We start from the raw sequence: 20877 nt of genomic DNA, 5'->3' as shown, positions 1-20877 counted from the left end.
AAGGGTCGTTTGGACTGGTGCAAGGTGCCCACTAGAATAGTGGACATCCTATGCCAGGGCAACTTCTCACATTGGTGTGTAGCGTGTGGGATTAGAGCTTGCATTGTTTTACCAAATAATCTTGAGGATATCATTTGAAAAATCACATTAAGGTACCAGTAGGTACATATAAATCAAGCTTAAAATACATAAGTTCTACTGAACTTAGCAGTTGTAGGTGTTAAGGGCCTAGCACACCCTGACTATAACTACTAGAGAGGTTTAGTAGGACACCAAGTAGTGTAGGTAGGTGCACACACCCCACCTCACTAGTCATGGTTTTAAAGGCAGGACCTAGTGGGTCCATGCCAGATGTCAGCCAGGGGCATACATCTAAATATGACACATTCACCTTTCAAGAGTTAAGGGGATTGTGCGCCATAAGGAAATTAAAGCAAGGACAAAGTCCCACCACCCAACACCTCATAGAAATATTAGTGTTAGATGACTTGGAAAAGCATCAGATCCTGATAGACTAGGTAATGGGGATGGGGTGCATCCAACAGCAGAAGAGGATACCAGTGGGGTGCCTCACCAGACCTCTGATGATGATGATGATAATGATGATGCAGACCAGGATGATGTCAGTAGACTCAACCTGGGAAACACAGGGCTACCAGGGGATGACGTTGGCCAAAATGGGCCTCCCTCTATCACCCCACATAGACCTATAGGTGTGCCTAGAAGGGAAAGATCACCTTTAGTGGAATCCAACCATTTTGGCTCATCTTTAGGGTCCTCTTCCTCTGCTCATAGGAGGAGAACTTCTCCTGAGAAGAGGGAATATGAAGCTAGGATGAGAGAAGCCAAGCTTAGGATAAGGTGATAAGAAGTAGCCTTAGAAAAAGAGACCCTAGCTTGTGAGAGAGAAAAAAGATGGGACTAGAGTCCCATGGTGGCAGCAATATCCCTAGTGGTAGGGATAGGTCTTAATACCATATAAACCTAAGCAAGATTGCCCCTCCCTATCAGAATGGGGATGACATCCACAAATGGATAACTACACTGGAAAGGGCCTGCAAAGTACAGCAGGTACCATCAGGACAGTGGGCAGCAATCGTGTGGCTCTCATTTGCGGACAAAGGTAGAGATAAGCTCCTCTCTGTAAGACAAGAGGATGCTGACAATTACAGTGTCCTGAAGAGTGTTCTGATAGATGGGTTTGGCCTAACCACTGAACAGTATAGGTTGCAGTTAAGAGATACCCAGAAGACACTGACTTTGTAAATTGTGATATTAAGGCTCTGGAGGGCTGGTTAATGGGCAGTAAAGTGTGTGACTATACAGTATTGTATAATCTAATCATGAGACAACAGATTCTTAATAACTGTCAGAACCAGTTGTTGCTTCAGCACTTGGTTGACTCTGATCTGACCTCTCCCCAAGAATTGGGAAAGAAGGCAGACAAATGGGTCAGAACCAGGGTGAAGCCAAAGATACAGAACCAAGGTGGTGACCGGAAGAAGCAAGACCAAAAAGGTGGGGAGAAAGCTAAAGACCTGAAGTCTTCACAAGGTCCCCAAAAAGCTTCTAATGGTGGGGGTCCCCAATATAAAAAGAAAGAAGGCCCAAGAAAACCATGGTGCAAAAATTGTAAGAATAATACTCACTGAACTAGTGAGTGCACCAAGGAGACCGCTCCAGCCACCATTGCCCCTAAGGCAACTGTTCCCCCCTGGTTCAGCTCCAAGTGGTGGTTCTCAACAGAAGGGTGTAGTAGGGTTAACCCTGGGAACGGAGATGGACTCTGGCCTAGTCAGTGCCAACTCAAGCTGTTTTGATTTGTGATGGAGGCATGGATATGACCTCCTCTGTGAGTCCCAGTAACCTGGTCAAGTACAGACAAACTCCTTTAATCAATGAGAAAAAGGCTCAGGCCTATAGGGACACAGGTGCCAGTGTCACAATGGTGATACCTGACTTTGTGGACCCTGGACAATTGATACTTGTTGAAACTTACCAAGTGACCAATGCCAGCAATGTCAGTACTACCCATAGTATGGCAGTTGTTAATTTCTCATGGGGAGGGGTAACTGGCCTTAAGAAAGTTGTGATTAGTACAGACTTCCCTGTAGAATGTTTGCTTGACAATGACCTAGAGACTTCAGCCTGGTCTGAAGTGGAGTTTAGGACTCATGCAGAAATGTTAGGAATCTCCGCTCACGTCCTTGCAGTGACTAGGTCACAGGTCAAAAGGTGTAACATGAACAGGCACTGGATTCTGAAATAATGGACCAGTTGCCTACCAAGTAAAGGAGCAGTAGGGTTAAGGTGGTGCCTTCCTCCCTGACTCAGAGTGAGGATCAGCCTTCTGAGGAAGCTGATTGTGAGCCTGAAGAAGGAACTGTCCCAGAAGAGCTTGAACCTGATCAGGTTGAGGGCATATCTGAGTCAGGCGCAGTTGGACTGGCCTTCTCTTGAACCACTCAGACAGCAAGTTGCTGCTGGGAATGCTAGTGGCACCCATAGAATCTATTGGGATGAAGGACTCCTGTATTCAGAAAGTAGAGACCCCCAAGCCTGGTGCTTCCAGGAGGTTGGTCATACCTTTGGCATTCTGGGGCTAACTTTTGTCACTAGCCAATGATATTCCCTCAGCAGGACACCTAGGCCAGAACAAGACTTTGGACAGAATTGTCCCTAATTTTCACTGGCCCACATGTTTGAAGACACCAAGGAGTTTTGTCACTCCTGTGTCACCTGCCAAGCCAGTGGCAAATCAGGTGGCACTACAAAGGCCCCCCTTATGCCACTACCTGTGGTGGGGGTTCCCTTTGAACATGTAGGGATTGACATTGTTGGACCAATGGATCCCCAAACTGCATCTGGGCACAGGTGTATCCTGGTGATAGTGGATCATGCCACCAGGTATCCAGAGGCAATTCCCCTTAGAACCACTACAGCACCTGTTGTGGCAAGAGCCCTCTTGGGAGTTTTCTCAAGAGTAGGTTTCCCTAAGGAGGTAGTTTCTGACAGGGGTGCAAACTTTGTCAAGTTACTTAACTGCAATGTGGATGAAGTGTGGAGTGAACTACAAGTTCACCACTCCCTAGCATCCACAGTGCAGTGGTCTAGTTGAAAGATTTAACAAGACCTTAAAGGGTATGATCAAGGGTCTCCCAGAAAAGCTCAGGCGGAAATGCGATATCCTGCTACCCTGCCCTTTGTTTGCATACAGGGAGGTTCCACAGAGGGGGGTTGGCTACAGCCCATTTGAACTTTTGTTTGGACATCCTGTTAGAGGACCACTTTGGTGAAGGAGGGATGGGAGTTACCTCTCAAACCTCCTAAACAGGATATTGTGGACTATGTACTTGGTCTCCGCTCCAGGATGGCAGAGTACATGAAAAAGGCAACCAAAAACCTTGAGGCTAGCCAGGAATTGCAGAAAGCCTGGCATGACAACAAGGCTGTACTGACTGTTTACCAGCCAGGGTGGAAAGTGTGGGTGTTGGAGCCTGTGGCCCCAGCAGCTCTCCTGGACAAGAGGAGTGGACCCCACACTATTGTTGAACAGAAGGAAGAGGTTACCTATTTGGTAGATCTTTGAACTCACAGGAGCCGCTGGTGCACTCATGAAGTGGACACTGGCGACAGTCTGCCTGTTAAAAATAAGATTTATAGGTAACCTGATCATGTCAGGGACTGTATCAGGACTGAAGTCCAGAAAATGTTGGAATTGGGAGTGATTGACCCTTCAGATAGCCCTTGGGCTAGTCCAGTAGTTCTAGTACCTAAACCTCACATCCAGGGTGGTAAGAGAGATGCGGTTTTGTGTAGACTTCACAGGTCTCAGTGCAGTCACTAAGACTGCTGCCCATCTAATACCCAGAGCAGATAAGCTCATAGATAAGTTGGCATCTGCCAACTTTCTGAGCACATTTGATCTAACAGCTGACTGCTGGCAGATCAGATTAGCTGATGATGCAAAGCCCAAAACAGCATTTTCAACACCTAGTGTGCTTTATCAATTTGTGGTGATGCCCTTTGGTCTGAAAAATGCACCTGCCACTTTTCAAAGGTTGGCGAATAAAGTCCTCACAGGCCTGGAAGACTACTGTGCAGCTTATCTTGATGATATTACTGTCTTTAGTTCCACCTGGGAAGATCACCTGATCCACCTGAAAAATGTTTTGGAGGCCCTGCAAAAAACAGGCCTGACTATCAAGGCTACTAAGTGCCAGATAGGGCAGAGTCAGGTTGTGTACCTGGGCCACCTTATAGGTGGGGGCCAGGTTTAACCACTACAGAGCAAAATCCAGACCATAATTGGGCCTGACTGGGTACTATAGGAGATTTGTCAAGGGTTATGGTTCCATGGTGACACCCCTGAATGACTTAACTTCTAAAAGAATGCCTAAGAAAGTTCAGTGGACAGTTAGCTGTCAAAAAGCATTTGGTGACCTTAAGCAGGCCATGTGCACTGTACCAATTCTGCAAAGTCCTAACTACTCCAAAGAATTCATTGTACAAACAGATGCTTCTGAGTTGGGTGTAGGGGCTGTGCTATCACAATTAAATGAGGAAACGTTGGTTGTGAGAAGTTAACCTGGCATATGATGTCCACTAGTTCTAGTGGGCACCTTGCACCAGTCTAATCGACCCTTATTGATGGTGGTTATGATGTCCACTAGTTCTAGTGGGCACCTTGCACCAGTCTAATCGACCCTTATTGATGGTGGTTGTAAAGTCAACCTTATAGAAAGCTATCCTAGGGGTAGCAGTGGCGAGCAGTCTTCAGGCTAAGACTTCAGAGAGCGAATTAAACAAGTTGTTTTACCAATTATAATCCCTTGAGTAGCAAGTGAAAGCACACCACACAAGGTATATATCAAATATATATGTATTTATTCTAAACACAACCCCTCTGCACTCTTTATGAGGTCAGAGGTAAAAGACAATACAAGTTACTTTTTTAGCATACGATAAGTTGCACAGTATACGTTTTGCCCTAGGGGCCTCACAAACCATATACTAAAATAGTGGTATAAGAACCACGTGAGAACTAGAAAGCAGGCCTGGGGCCTGTGGAATCGCTGGGGCTACTCTAAACAACCAAAGGTTAGGATGTAGGAGGCCCATGGGAGACGCGTGCAGTGTCTAAACACAGCCGCGGGTAACCATTGACTTTCTATGGGAAACGAACAAGTTACAAATTTACAATTTAAGGACACATCTAAATGTACTACGATGGAACCCTTTTAGACTTAAACACTAGGAGGGCCAATACCCTCGAGACTACTAGAGCACTCTTGTTACCTCACCCGCGGAAGCCGGGTGCATAGGTCTCTTTTGGTGTCTGGTTTCGTCGTCAATTTCAATGGAGATCTGCAAAGAGCTGCTGGCAACCAGAGGAAAAGTGTCCGGGTGGATCGAAGGGTGGATCGACGATCTGAAGAACCTGAAAGCAGAAGGGACAGAGTCTGGGCCACTTGCCAGTGACCAGGGTGACGATAGAAAGATGCCACCAGAAGTCGGCTGATTTCAGGTGAAAAGGTGAAGTTTGTCACTTCAGCCACGAGGACCAGGAGGCCTCGACGATGACCAGGAGCTGGATTCGAGCTGTTCCACGAAGGATCTAGTTGACTGCGGTGTTGGTATCTGGATTGGACCCAACAAGACTTGGCAAACGCAACCCAAGCAGGATGTCGAGATGGGCTTCGGTGCAGACCAGCAAGGTCTGTGGAACTTCTCCTTTGCAGGGAAGTTGGAGCAAGCCTGGAGCAACCAGGAAAGCAAGTTTGTAATAAAGGATTGTCTTCTGGGGGCTCACTAGCCAACGGACTAGGAACCGCAAAGACCCGTTGAGCGGAAATGCACAAAGCGAGCCCTCGGGCCACTCGTGGAGTGTGGTGCTCTGTGCTTTGGTGCAAAAGGGGCTCGGGTCTGGGGCTTTAAGCACCCCAATGCACAACTTCGGGAAGTTGATGCAGGCAGCAAAATGCAGGATGTCCAGGAGTTCTGGTCTCTCGTGTCCGCCACGGATCTCAGCTTTGCTGTGAGCGAAAGTCTGGGTCAGAGATGTCTGGAAGTCCGTGTCCTATGTCGCAGCTTCTTCGGGATCCGGCAGGAGCCTCGAAAATGCAGACCGGCAAAGATGCTTTTGGTGCCTGTTTGAACAGGGTGGTCACTCCTTGACCACAAGGGACATTTCTTGCGTCTTCCAGTCGATATGGAATGTCGAAGATCCAAGATATATGTTGCAGAGTTTCGTCCAGGGTAATCTAAAGTCCTAGGGACTGGGATCCTATTCTTATAGCAAGTTTAGGGGTTGGACTAACTCTAAGGTCCCACCTATGGGTGGACCTGGGGTGGGGGTGGTTACACCCCTTCCACTTCGTCCAGTTTCATGTGTTTTTTCCTCTCTAATATTGAGGTGGTCTCCTCAGGATTAATTCTAAAAGACTTTATTCACAGCCATTTGTAATTTTAAACACGTTTGAAGTGTTCCCTTCAATTTTTGGCTCTTTGAAAGTCATTTTCTCCTCCAATGCCCTCCTTTTTAGGTCGAGCCTCGGCAGCGCAAGTGCTGCTCTGCGAGGCATGCTGTATTGAGGTATGGACTTGAAGCTCCGCCTATTTCCCGTCCATCTTTTCAATTGGCTCCTGTTACTTTCTCTTCTGAATTGTTGCTTTTGATTCATGGATAGGCTTAGTTTTCCCTCCTTAGTACCGCCTTGTGTGCATTTGTAACCTATCATGAGGAGTGGACTTTTTAGGTCGAGCCTAGAGTCCACACGTATTCACTGATCTGCGAGGCATGCTGTATTGGAGTATGCATTTGAAGCCCCACCTACTCTCCGCCCAAATTTTTCATTGGCTTGTGTCATTGCCTTTCGTACATGCTGGCTTCTGATTCGTAAATAGGCTTTTTAGACCCTCCTTAGTACTACTTTGTCTTCATTTGTAACCTCCCATGGCGACTTGCCCTTTTACTTCGGTTGTTACACGGTATGTGTTATGTAGTCTGTAAGCACTATTTTCTGTAATTAGTTTCTCCTACAGGGGGCACGACATGCGCTCCTTCAGCTGGTTTTTAGTGATGTTCCACGACATCCCAGCGTGACGCATGCTTTTAGTAATGTATTTATTTTACTTCCAGTGCGGTCCACTTTTTCACTGATTTTTCGCTTATTCACAATGAAGCTGCACGCACCGCTCGCATGAAATCACAGCAGACGCGCGTCTCCCGCAACTTAATGAATTTTTTGTAGCTGGTGTTTACCTCAGTGTTTCTTTAATTTGTATATTGCCATTGCATATTGCCATGTAAAATTGTACACGTATGTATGCAATGTTTCCAAATATACATTTTTCATAGTAGCTTATGTTCCCAGGAGACTTTAAAGTAAAATAAAGTCTATACACTTAAAGATGGTTGACAAAGTTAAGAAGCGATTTCAGATGCTCTCCTCTTCTGCCGACTTGTTTGTCCCTTTTCAGTGTTTACCACGGCACAGCGAGGCTGGAGCTGTGAGTCGTAGAAGTATAGGCACAACACATGATGTCTGCTTGAGGCGAATAGTCACTTCTATCTCCACCTTCAGTCTAGCAAGGTCTGGCGACCATGGAGTCGTTTTGCGCTGTGCTCATTAATGTATTGTTGAAATGCTTTGCTGTTGAGGAGGCCTAAGGGGTAGTGAGTAATAAAAATGTGGAGTTTAGAAACTGAGCCTTAGGGGCATACAGTGTCCAGATGTCCCCCTTTATTTCCCAGCGCCACAGCTCCAGATTTCACTATGTGTGTCGGGCACAAGACTAAACTAATCTTGCAATTTTCTGGTTTTGAACATGAAACCGGTTTCCTGATCTGGTATCCTAAAATGTTTCCAGTTTCCCTTGAGAGTTAAAGTTTTTGTTTCAAACTATCATCCTCTCCTGCTTTCAGTTTAGAATAAATTGAGGGTTCGGTTTGAAAAAGAAAGGAAGCTTTAATAACACAAACATTTGTAATGCAATAGGTCTCGTATTGGTGAGTGTAAGCTATTAGCATTGTAAATCACACTGCATTTTATTTGTTTTGAAAACCAAAACATAGATAAAAGGCATTCATTTACAATGCCAATTGCTAAAACTTGCATAAATGCGAGACCTATTGCATTGTAAATGCTTGTTACTTGTATTGTAAGTCTTCTTTCTCTACAGTCTGAGCACTATTTTCTTTAACAATTTTCTCCTATTGCAGGCACAATGTGCTTTCCTGCAAGGATGCCTGCTTTGCATTCGGCGCCTTGCTACGGTTTCAGCACGGTGCCCACATTTACGTTATTACAGATAGGGCTGACTTGCATCTTTTCATCTACTCATTGTATTGTAATTGCATTTATAGAGCGCTTACTACCGCTGACGAAGCGTCTAAGCGCTTTTTATAGCGAGTAGCACGCTACTCCGGGACCCATAGAGGATTAGTGTTGAATTAGTACATTTTAAGTGGTGGATAGGTTAGTCAGTTATTTGGATTTGGAATGATAGCTGAAGGATAGAGGAGGACAAAGGTTTGTATTTATGTAGCGCTGGTTGACGCACGCTATTCAGGAAGCCTACAAAGAATTAGTGGTGAATTTATATGGTGAAATATTAAGTAATTTCAGTGGTGGATATTAGTCAGTTCCTTGGAGTGAGAAGGATAGCGGAGGGATAAAAGGGGAAGAAAGATTTGCATTCATATAGCACGTGTTACCCCTGATGGGTGTTGAATTGCTTTTCTAGCGAGTAGCACGCCCCGCCGGAACCCATAAAGGATTACTGTTGAAAATTAGTATAGTAAAAAAATATGAAGTCATTTGAGTAGTGGATATGTTATTCAGTTATTTGGGTAGTATATTAGTATAGTTTAATATGGAATTTGAGAAGTGAACATGTTAGTCTGTCCATTTCTATTGAAAAGGACAGTGGAGAGATAAAAGAGTGAATGATTTTTTCTTTTCTTTTTTTTTAGGTCTTAGCAATAGGAGGAGGCTTTTGGATGAGTAAAAAGGAGTTTTGGAGGGGAGGACTCAGAGGAAAGAGTTTAGAAAGGTTTGTTTTAGGGGATCGGTATAGTAAAAGAGGTGTCAGATGATGCAAGGAGGGGTAGAATAGGAGAGTGTCTAGAAAGGGTTATTTTGACAATCATAGTAGTGGTATGGAGTTTGGGAAAATGAGAGAGTGGATGTAGAGGATATATTGATAGATGTATAGGATGAGAGAGAAGGTAGTGCATTGAAAGGAGTAGTAGAAGAAGTTTAAGATGAGTCAGAAAGGTTGGGCTTGAAGATATATTGAGCGAAGTATAGGCTGAGAAATAGGGTAGTGCATTGGAAATGCTAAATTAGAAGAAAGTGATAAATATATAGATCCATAATTACATTGAAAGTATATAGATAACAAAGGAGGTAAGTATATGTAGATTAAATATATTGATAGAGGCACAGGATGAGAAATAGGGTAGTGCATTGGATATGCTTTTTCAGGGGAAAAGTAAGACACACAGATCGAAGTACATGGAAGGTACATAGATGCACAATGGAAGTATGTACATGTAGACCAAAGATTATTTTTATTTATTATTTTTCTCTCAACAACATAATTATTTTACATGCTTATACAAAGTAATACACAAAGATGGGTACATATCTATAGTAAAAAAAATGCTTGTATACAGAGGGATATGTTGTAAATTTCTGTTTGCGTATGGTGCTTATGTGGGGAAGAGCCAAATCTTGAGTAGTTTTCTGAAGATAAGGTGGTTGTCGGTGGACTTTATGTTGTAGGGTAAAGAGTTCCATAGTTTGGCTGCTTGAACAGAGAAGGACATGGTTTTTTTCTTGTATGGTAGGATTTTGAGGCGAGATGCGCCTTTAGAGCGGAGGTTCCTTTGTTGAATGTGTTTGGTGATTTTATTCCTGATGAAGAGCGGTCCCATTCCATGTATTGCTTTGTGGGTGATACAAAGCAGCTTGAACGTGGATCTTCTGGCAACCGGTATCCAATGAAGGTTTTTCAAGGCAGGGTAGATGTGGTCTTGCGGTTTGATATGCAAGAGTAGTCTGGCAGCCGAGTTCTAAATTCGTTGTAGTCTTTTCATGGTCGTTAAAGGTGATCCGTGGTAGGTGCTATTGGCGTAATCGAGTTTGGACAGAACAAGGGAGATGGTAGCTTGGACCTTGTGTTTAAATCCCAAATGATGGAAAATTCGTTGCAGCTTTTTTATAGAAGCAAAGCTTGATCTTGCTAGTTTATCCACCTGGGGCATTTATCGACAGGTTGGAGTCCATGGTCATTCCAAGGTTTCTTACTTCCTTCGATACTTTAGGCAATGATCCCAGTTCATCAGGCTATGCGGCAAGCGGGTTGTAATGTTTCCAATCGCCACACGTGAGTATTTCAGTTTATGAAGCATTCAATTTGAGATGGCTCCAGGTCATCCACGGCTGAGACAGCTGAAATTGGTGATTTTCCAATATCTTTGGGGCATTCCAGTTGAAGGAGTATTTGCGTGTCATCTGCATAGTTATAGCACGTGAGGTGAAATTTATTGATCAGTACTGGTAATGACTTCATGTAGATGTTGAAAAGCATGGGCGAGATGATAGAACCTTGAGGGACCCCTGCTTTTGTGGAGTATGGTTTGGACGAGAAAGGTGGGGTATAGATGACATTAGTTCGGTTTCGAAGGTAGGACGCTATCCAGTCTAAAGCAGTTTCCTCTATGCCGGCTTCATAGTCTTTGTTTCAGAGTGTCATGGTCAACCGTGTCAAAGGCAGCTGAGAGGTCCAAGAGGAGTAGCGCAGCAACCCCGTTGCGGTCAACGGTATTCTTTAGGTCATCCCAGATGGCAAGGAGGGCAGATTCAGTGCCTCTTCCCGGACGGAATCCTGTTTGGAAGTCTGAAAGTATGTCGTTCTCTTCAATGAATTGTGACATCTGGGCTACGCTGCTCTTTCTATCAGTTTGCCCAGGAACGGTCCATTTGTAATGGGTCTGTAGTTGTCAGGGTTCAGCGAGTCCAAGTTTGTTTTCTTCAGTAAAGGGCGTAAGTTGTCAATTTTAGTGATATGTATTTGCCTGAATACAACAGCTAGACCACCTCCTTTTTTGGCTATACGATTTTGGGTGATTATTTGATAGCCTAGAGGAATTGCTTCACGTAGGACTGGAGCCATATCTTATACCAACCATGATTCGTTTATGAATAGTATGTCTGGTTTTGCATCGGTGAGAAGTGAGTGACCTTTGGTGATAGTGGGACTTTGTTTGGTAGAAGATTGATCAGTATAGTGTGGGTTTGTAGCAGGTGTGTTTTTAGTGCTGGTATTAGCTGTATTAGGGTAGCAATTGTGTAGCTGTTCTGTATAGTGTTCCTCATCCAGCATGCTAAGAAGGCGTTTTGCAGGGTCTGCATGTGTATGTGTTGGAGATGGTGTTTGAGAGTGAGTTGGAGTGCTGTGTTGCTTTTGTGGTATAACATTGTTGTGAAATAGACATGGGGAAGCAAAGTTGTGACGTGTGGCATGTTGCTTATATTTTTTGTGCGATTTTAAGGCGGAAGGTGTATGAGTCAGGGGAGGTGGTGCAGCATGTGGGTCATGTAGTAATGTTCTAAATTGTCCAATGGATGAGAGGCGGTTAGAAGAGAGGTGCTGTATTGCTGTATCTGTGTTAGGTGTGGTGGAAGAGTGAAAGCTTGGCATTGGAGTTTGTTCCTTTGTGTGGTTTGAAAGGTGGGTATATGTTTGTATTTTGTGATGGTAAGTATTATGAGGGGTTGCGCTTTGAAGATCTTGCTGTGCTTGTGTGTGTTATATGTTTTGCTTTTGGGGAGTAGTGAAAAAGGGTGCTGATGTATATGTTTCATGCAATGGATTTGGTTGTGTAGTATTGTTTGTGAGAGGAGGATGTGACGTAGAGGGGGTGGTGATGTGTTTGAGTAGAGTGTATGTTGTGTGTAGGAGGGAATGAAGTAGACGTGAGAGTGTTTACCTTAGAGTGGTTTGTTGCAAGAGTTACAAAGTGTGGTGGTGTGCAGAGTGTGTGTTGTGCATTAGTGTTATTATGGTAGAAGGGAGAGGAGGGTGTTTGTTGGGCAACTGATGGAAGGATGATTATATGTTAGTGATAAAAGGTGGTCTGTTAGGTGTAATTACAGCAGGGAGAGTGTCTGAATGGGATGTAGTTATGTATGGTGTTGATTGGTGTTGTGTTAGTGATGAGTGTATTGGTTAGTGGTATAGGATAGAGTTGTGTACTGTTTGTAGGTGATGGTGGATATGTGTGGAGTTGGGATATTAGGGTCTGCAGATGTGGTTTGGTTGGGTTTGTAGTGCAGGCTGGTACATTAATCTGTGCATAGTGTTGTGCGTGGTGTACATTTGATGTGAGTGTGTTGCTCTGTTTGTGGATGGTGTGGGCTGGGTATTGCTAAATGAGAAAAAAAGGCAGCATTTCTGGCCCTAGTTCCGACCAGTCTCGAACAGGCTCAAACAGGAAAATGCCCTTGTCCTCTCTGCCCTTAACAGGCACAAACAGGCAACTGCCCTTGTCCTCTCTGCCCTTAACAGGCACAAACAGGCAACTGCCCTTGTCCTCTCTGCCCTTGTCCTCTCTGCCCTTGTCCTCTCTGCCCTTGTCCTCTCTGCCCTTGTCCTCTCTGCCCTTGTCCTCTCTGCCCGGGCTGAGACGCCCTAACCCTGGCCTTTTTTATAGCCCTAGTAATCAGGTGACCCCTTCAGCCAATGGGAAACCCTAGCCCTAATACTATCCAATCACAACACTAGCCCTAAAATCTAGAACCAATAGGAGACCAGGACTGTACAGCCAATCTTAGCCCTAGTCCAAGCACCCAATCATTTCAAAAACCCTGATCTCTATGTCTAATAAAGGCCCTAGCCCTACCAGTAGTCCCAAAACAAGTCCATGCAACCAATGGCACAGGTAGCCCTAGTCCCTACTTCCAATAGAAAGCCTAACCCTACTCTAAGTCCCACATCTAGTCCAGCAACCAATCACACCAGAAGCCATAATCACTACTTCTAATTAAAGGTCTAACCCTAGCACCACCCTACTCCCAACAACCAATAACATAGGAAGCCCTAGTCCCTACTTCCAATAGAAATCCTAACCCTAGCCCTAGTCCCAACCCTACAATAATTGAATCACCGACCCAGAAACTAATCAGAACCCTCAAATACCCAACCAATGAGGACGTTAACCCTAATCCAATAGAAACACCAGATACAGCCACCAATCAGTATAGACATGTACCAACCACTAGCAGACCATATAAGGTCCCAGCGACCTCAGACAAGGTTTGCTGGCCAGGGAGTTGGAAGCTGCTTCTCCTGTTCAGAATCTCCTAGGAGACAAACAGGCTGAATCCACACTTTGGACGTCAGCAGGAAAGGGCCTCACTAACTTGAAATCTAACAATACTGTTTGAATAAAACTATATCTCCCCTGCTGGTCAGAAAACGAAGTGCACAGGCCCTAGTAAAACACAGTTTAAACAGCTCACAGAATCATCCTCCGATGTAGAAAAATCCCTGTTATGGGGGGGGGAGGCAGGGGGGGCTGGTTTCACTGGCTTGTAAACACAAAATGGTGGCTGGGAGTGCACTGTTTTAACATACAGGTCTTAGCACAGAGCAAAGGAGAAATTTTGAAGGAAAACAGAATTGTCACCAAGGAATGAGAGGGACAAACTACAGAGGTTGGACTGCAAATCCCACAATTCAAGACACTAAATGGAGGCAATCGTGGGCAGGGAAACCACAAATTTAAAACACAACACAGGTGATAAAATATGCAATTACAGGCAGGCTAAATCTACAATTTTTAACTGTAACAACCACAGGCATAGAAAGTAAACACAAAGTGAAAATCGTTTTTTAAACAACTTTTTGTCTTGGGAAGAGACAGCATTAGTCTGTCTCCTTGCCTCTTCCTGTACTCTGCTCACTGCAATCTGGGGCACAGGTAGGCTGCAACTCACAAGATGGAGATCCTGCCTCCAGTCTGCTCCTCATTGCCTGTCTGCTCCTAATGGTGCGTCATCGCGTCCTGCATTTGGGCTCCATGGTGTATGTTTCAGCTCAGCGCCCGCTTTTATACTTTTATTAGTAATTTTCAATATGCATGGCTCGCCCCAGTTTCAGTCGCTTTCTCTGCACAAACACACACTGTGGGATTGCGCGGCCTCCGTTACTTCCCCTTGCAGAGATGCTCTCCTTCCCCCTATGGCGGCGTAATGCATATCCAGACCATTGCACCCCCGCTCTGCCTCCTTTACTGACCAGTCCCAGTTCAAAGCGAGGGCAGTCAGCGGCGTGCCTCCTGACTAGGCTGGGGCACCCTCTGCTGCGTCCCTGCACAAGCAGTGCGAGTAGGGACATGTCTAATCAGTGAATCCGGAGGAACTGGCCCGTATTCGGATCTGGTGGGCCAGTGGACTAATGCGTCCCCTGCTGGGGCCTTTGTTCGACCTCATGGTCACAGGTTCAAATCCCAGGGTCCACTCAGCCTTTCATCCATCTGAGGTCGATGAAATGAGTACCATTGAGTTGGGTAATAATAAACATCTGTTATTCAGCGGGTGAACCTGCACTTTACAAATACACATGTGATGTCATGTAAAGCTGTTCCTGACAGGTAAGTAGCATTACCGTCTCTGCCAATGTCCGGGTAAAAGGGGCTCTTTATTTTTCCTGCTTGCTCGTTTGTTTTCAAACACTTTACGTCCAAAATGTTTGATAGCACAGGTTTTGTCACCCTCTGTTCGCCCTCTCCCTCTGTTTGCACTGTCAGTGGCTGCCATATGCAGCCTTCATAGGACCCATACACAGGCCCCATGGTAGCCCCTTGCAGTAATGACAACTGCTACAGCTCAATACAGAAAAGCATCCTTTCTTTGTGTGTTTATATTTTTAATTAAGCATAAAAAGGGAATTTATGTATGCTGGGTGATTCTGAAGGATTTCAATCATGGTTGGCAGCCTAATGACTTTGCAGACCCACAGCAAAGGAAACCAAAAAAGGAAGGTGGGTACCCAATGCCGCTTACAGTTTAAGTGCACACGTTTTTTGCACAATTGTCATGCTTTCATAAGTTTGTTTTGATGTTTCTTATAAGGACACTTGATCATTATAAACGATCCGAAATGCAAGTATCCGTACATAAAAGTATCTGTGAAACAATGCAGACATATAATAGTCATAGCTTTTTTAATAAACGTGGATTAGTAGAGAAGATGAACATTAGATAAATATAGGCAGAAATGTAAAAAAAAAATTAAAAAAGCGAAAATTCTTCCTACGATGTAGATTAGCTCAATATTGAAAAGCACACCACACATGACCCCCAAGGTGACATTTATATGTTATGCTGGATTGTAAACTCTTGTGTATCTATGGCCCTAAACGCGTATTGCTTAATCTATACATTTTAAGCCACACGTCGAAAAACAAGTCTTTGTGATCAGGAAATGTAACAAATGCACACACTGTGTGGAAAGAGGCAGAGGTAGTCCCACAAACACAAATTCATCCCAAATACCCACCACACAACTTTTTCACAAACATATATACTCCTAGACTCAGTGTCTGAATGCTTTCTTTCTACACACACGGACAGTATCCCTACACACATACACAAGCAGATAGGCCTAGTCCCTCTAGGCAGACACTCACCCATTGCATGCCTACAAAATACTCACTTTATGTGCCTGCACACAGCCACTCACTATGGCAGTAAGCACACACACTCTTTAAACAAAGAGAGAGGTAGGGAGAGTAGACTGACACTCTTATTCCCCGGTTATGATCAATAAACAAGCAAAGAGTGTCTTATGGTTACACTAAACCACATTAGGGAGCAAAAAAAGGGAGAATGGCCTCACTTAGGACGTTAAAGAAAGCCCTCACTCACCACCTGGTGATGACATGCTTCATCATAGGGCTCCACCAAAGAGACCGAGTGTCTCTTTGGTGTGCTACAACGCCAGGACTACTGCGTAGCAGGTTAGTGAAATTTAGGACGTGTTTGTGCAAACTAAACTAATGGGTGGTGAGGGTATTAAAAATTGTCTGTAGTGTATCAAAAAGGAACTTTATTCTATGATCACTAAAGACATTATATTAAAATCTATGTGTATGGAAGCAGTCCACATTTAGTTGAGTGGTAGATTCCTAGATATCAGTCGACATGTTTCTTGCCACGAAACGGTGTAATTTTACCAGGCAATTCTTCAGGACTAAAAGTGTGTTTTAAACCCTGGCGGTATGGACGCGCTAAGGGCCACCCTTACCTAGGGACGTGAAAGTGAAAATAAGGAAAACAGTGAAAAAGTGCAAAAAAAATTAGGAAGAAAGGATTGTCTCCCTAATCAATCCTGGTTTAGGAGCCTTCAACTTTACGGTTTCTGCACTTTGTTGGTGTTAAGGAGGAACACCATGGGTCACAGGAGGGGGGTGGGAACGTAATTGGCACACCGCCCTCGACGCTCTGCACCCTCAGTGTACCTGCATCACCCTCTACTGGACCCCGAAGATCATCTTGAAATTAATATTTTAGTTCAATTTTGATTTTTATGATAAGAGGTAGTTTATCAAAGTTCTTTAAACTGAAATGTCTTTCATCACTTTGGTCTGCAAGGGGCATGGTACTCAACATTTCTGTAGTCTGTTTATAGTATCCTCTGCTACATGCTGTGTTAGATTAAAAAAGTGTCTCTATTCTGAAGTTAAAGACAGTGTGGTTTATATATTTATTTGGAAAACCAGTTTGTCATGCACCTAAATGAGATCAACAGTTCTCCCAAATGAATAAGTAGACAAGTAACTTGTATTTATTGTTCTGCTACTCTGTGCAGGCTGCCAAAATGTCAAAGAATAAAAAGAAAAAACTGAAAAAAAAACAGAAGCGACAAGCAGAACTGCTAGAGAAGCGCATTCAGGAAATAGAAGAGATGGAAAAGGCTCCAACAGAGCAAGTCACAGACCGAGGTGATGGTTTGCTCACCCCAGTACCGCTACTGCAGAGCCCTGGAAGTGAGGTGACAGAAGAAGAGGAAGATGGTATGGATGTTTCAAAGAACATTATAGTCTGTAAAATAATCTGTGTGATTGCCAAGACCACTAAACGCTTGAAGCCTTTTTTAAAACCTATTCAGCCCCCAACATTGGTGGTGTTTTCGCTGGTAATTTTAGGTGGTCTAGAAAGGTACGGTGCATGTGGGTAAAGAAGTTGCCCTTTTCTGTACTTACGATAGACTAATTTAATGGCTTAAATGAAAAAGAATTGGCAATGCTTATAAGTCTGGTTTATAAATCAAAGTGCCTCTTAAATCATTAATGGGTTTAGGCACTCAGGAGTCATTATATGCTCGCTCTGTCACTGATTTTTGCACTCATGTATCCATTCATCTACCACTGACCCGTTCTTATGTTCACCTGCTAACACAACCAGTACCAAACATACACACAAACTCAACAACACTTGCAAGATAAATTGAAAGAATTAAAGTAGAAAAAGAATTCATGCTACCACCTAAACTTCGGGGCATATGTTTGCAAAAAATCTCAAATTAAACAAGACAATTGGTAGCCTTTTTCCAGTTGTATTTTACATAGTATATCTTTGTTTTAAAGTTCCAGCATACTGCCACATTTAAAACCATCTTCTGATGTATGCTTTAAACTGCAGATTCCTTAACTTTAGAATGTCTCCCCGGCACCAGGCTGGATCCGGATGATTCTTTCACCACCTCCCCCAAATGCCAGTAGGTGGCACCGTGTAGCTCTGCGTTGGCTCCGTTCTGTCCTGAAGTGGAGCCATCTATAAGTGAAACACTTGCATGCTGAGGTCTGTTTTTTTTTCCCTTCATCTTCTAATGTGGACAAGGAGCTCTGATCCCAATATTGTCAGGCCTTGGACGACTTCTAAAATGAATTCCAGTGTGCTAGGGAATAAAGTCCCCAGCCAAAATGACTAGTCTCAAACCATTTGCGACTGCAGAAAATAATAGTCTATCTATGACTTGCATGAGGTGTCTCTGGAGTCTGGGTTCGGGCCACACCTCCAAGTCGTGCAATAAATGAGCCATCATGCACCCGAAGGTGATCTGGGACCAGGAGGCAAAGATGTACATTACCAAACATAAGACGTCACACTCTTTGCGATAGTCCCTCTCCAAATCATAATCGTGGGCTCAGTACCTCTTCTGAGACTGTTCCTGTAGCGGTCAACTTTGCTCTTGAAGTCTACGGTTAAGACTAAATCAAAGTTCAAGTGCAAACGTAAAAAACACAAGCGGGTATTGAACCCATCCTGCCACTATGAACACAAACGGAAGGTAGGAGCATGTCACAATGTAAGCCTGTACACCTATTGGGTTTTCGGTGGCAAAGCCAATTCCTCATTTGATCCCTATGTGGTCTCATGCCATGGGCGACATCGCAGCAGATTAAAGCATTGAAGATGGCCATGCTGCAGATTTTTGGTGTGCTTGCGGTTCCCTCTGGCGAGCATTCGGGCACTCAAAAAACACAGAGGCCTCCATTGCAGATAGTCAGCAAATCCATTCTTAGGGTCACTTACCTACACCAGTACAGACTTTCTGGCTCTGACACCTGTGCCAGTTCCTTCCATATCCATGCTGGTATCAACACTACTGGCAGCGGAAGAGGATCCAGGACTGATATTGGTGTCAGGCACCGGCTAGTTCTTGATCAATGTTGTTCTAAGAAAGAAACCACAGTTCAGTCTGTTGTCATGCACTCTGACCCAGGTGCCTTTTGCAGGATGTACACTCCAGCAGAGGCTCCATTACATTTTTGCCTCTGACTCCCAAGGATGCGGATGGTGACGATTGTGATGGGAATGTCTCTCTCTCCTCGCCATTTGACACTAACTGAGGAAAGTGCCTGCTTGCGTTTGTTGTCTAGGGTAAACAGCGTTTACCACGATTCTTTTTCCCGGCAGGGAATCACAACGCGGTCGTTACCACGACCGCATTGTGATTCCGCATACCATTACTCCGCAGTTCGGAACAACGACTTGCGGAGGGGGGGGGGGTGTTGGATTTAAAATCCAACATCTTCCCTAGTGTCCGCAAAGACTGGAGTTGGAATAGTAAATTATACTATTCCAACTTCCAGCGCCCCCCTCCGCAAATCGTCGTTCCGACTTGCGGAGTAATGGTATGCGGAATCACAACGCGGTCGTGGTAACGACCGCGTTGTGATTCTCTGCGGGGAAAAAGAATGCGGGATGTCATCATATATTCGTTGTCTAGAGGGCACCTAATGATCTGGATTTACATTTTCCTTAAGTTAAGACCAGAATGAACATCCTGACTTGCACCCTAGGCCAGCTACTTCTGAGCTCCTGCTCCCTTTTAACAAGGGCTTATTACCTTGATGGCCACTTGGTCGAATCCTTGTTCCTGCCCACATGTAGCCTGTCGGTAGCCAGATTTTAGAGAATGGCTTCTGGCGACCCTAATTATCTTACCAAACATCCTATTCCAGAGAGAGACTTGTGGTACTGGCCTCAATGAGTAAAGTGATTCCCAAATCATTCCTACCACTCCTGAATAGAGAATCCAAGTGGTTTGAGGCTTTTGGCAAGCTTATGTTTTTCCTCTGCCAGCCTGGCATTGCAGTTGGTAAATTTTTGTTTGCTGGGTTGCTGTATACATGCCCTGTGTGACATGACTACAGAGATGTTGCTAGCAGTCCTGGAAAACCTTGAGTCCTCTTTTCCTCAAACACTTGATGAAGGACAAGATGCAGCTAAATACTAAATGTTATCTCGACTGGTCTGGATACTACTGATCAGCTGGTGAGAGAAGTTGGCACTAGTGTTGTACTTTCCTGACCCGTATGCATTCTACAGGATTTTCCAGTGATGTACACGACTCCCTTATAGTTATTTCCTTTGAGTCATGCCTTTTGTTGAGAGTATGCACTCTGCGTTGGAGCCCCTTAAGAGAAGTAGAGCTATGCTGCATATCTTGTCTGTTGACCTCAAAGACACAGTTTCCACACCAGTTTAAAAAGTTTGAAGGCTATTTCAGTGGGCTGGCGTATATGCATAAACATTCTCCCCAGGCAGTACAGCAGTCACCCCTGTGCTTTCGGGGCTGAGTGTGGGTCTGGCAGCCAGTACATGGACAAGCAGGGACATCATTCCTCTTTCCTTGCTGCAACAGCTACCATACCACTTTAGTTTGCATTTAGTGGGGTATGCCCTTGCAGTGGGATTGGGTTGGCGGGGGGCATCCATTGTATGTATGGTGTAATGGCAATTCATTACATCATGCAGATTAGACTTTAAAGTTGTTCAACATGGTTATGCCCCGCCTCCCCTTCTGCCCTGCTACATACAGACAGTGAACCTCCTGAATTTGTTGAGGTTCACCATCAGTGAGCTGAAGGTGCACCTGAGCTCTTCACAAAGGCGCTCCATTCATTGGGGCTGTCTTGGACACAGTGCAGGTCACGACCTTCCCTCAGCCACAGTGAGTCTAGGACATTCAGGCTACGATCATGATGTGTCTGTGCATAGATTGCCGCCTAGAGTTGGGTCCGGATGATTGCACTTTGTTGTCCTGGAAGAGTCTTCGAAGTATCACGAGGTAGGTGACTCCTCTCCTGGACTACAGTGCGCATGGGCATCCTTTCCATGCTCAGATTGTTTTTTTCCGCCATTGGGTTCGGATGCAAACTCCTATACTCCAACTCGGAATCGAAACAAAACTTTTCTAAAGGCCAAAAGGTCTTCGACTCTGTCGGTATTGTTCCGTTCGGTACCTCTCTACTCTCTACAACCTTCCATCTCGAATCGGTCGTCGACGCGGGCC

At 44.6% G+C, this 20877-nt stretch overlaps 1 protein-coding gene across 3 annotated transcripts in view; it reads left to right on the top strand.

Annotated features, from left to right (window-relative positions):
• Positions 1-20877, top strand: part of SRPK1 (SRSF protein kinase 1) — an 869057-nt gene that overhangs the window by 456978 nt on the left and 391202 nt on the right. For all 3 annotated transcript variants that reach the window (XM_078644338.1, XM_078644339.1, XM_078644340.1), the window contains exon 10: positions 16885-17089. In XM_078644338.1, coding sequence (XP_078500464.1) covers positions 16885-17089 — 205 coding nt within the window. The remainder of the gene's footprint in view (positions 1-16884; positions 17090-20877) is intronic.

The sequence above is a fragment of the Lissotriton helveticus genome, chromosome 5_1, assembly GCF_964261635.1.
Source record: "Lissotriton helveticus chromosome 5_1, aLisHel1.1, whole genome shotgun sequence".
NCBI lineage: Eukaryota > Metazoa > Chordata > Amphibia > Caudata > Salamandridae > Lissotriton > Lissotriton helveticus.
Note: the sequence above shows the minus strand (reverse complement) of the source record. Positions and strands in the feature narration are given on the sequence as shown.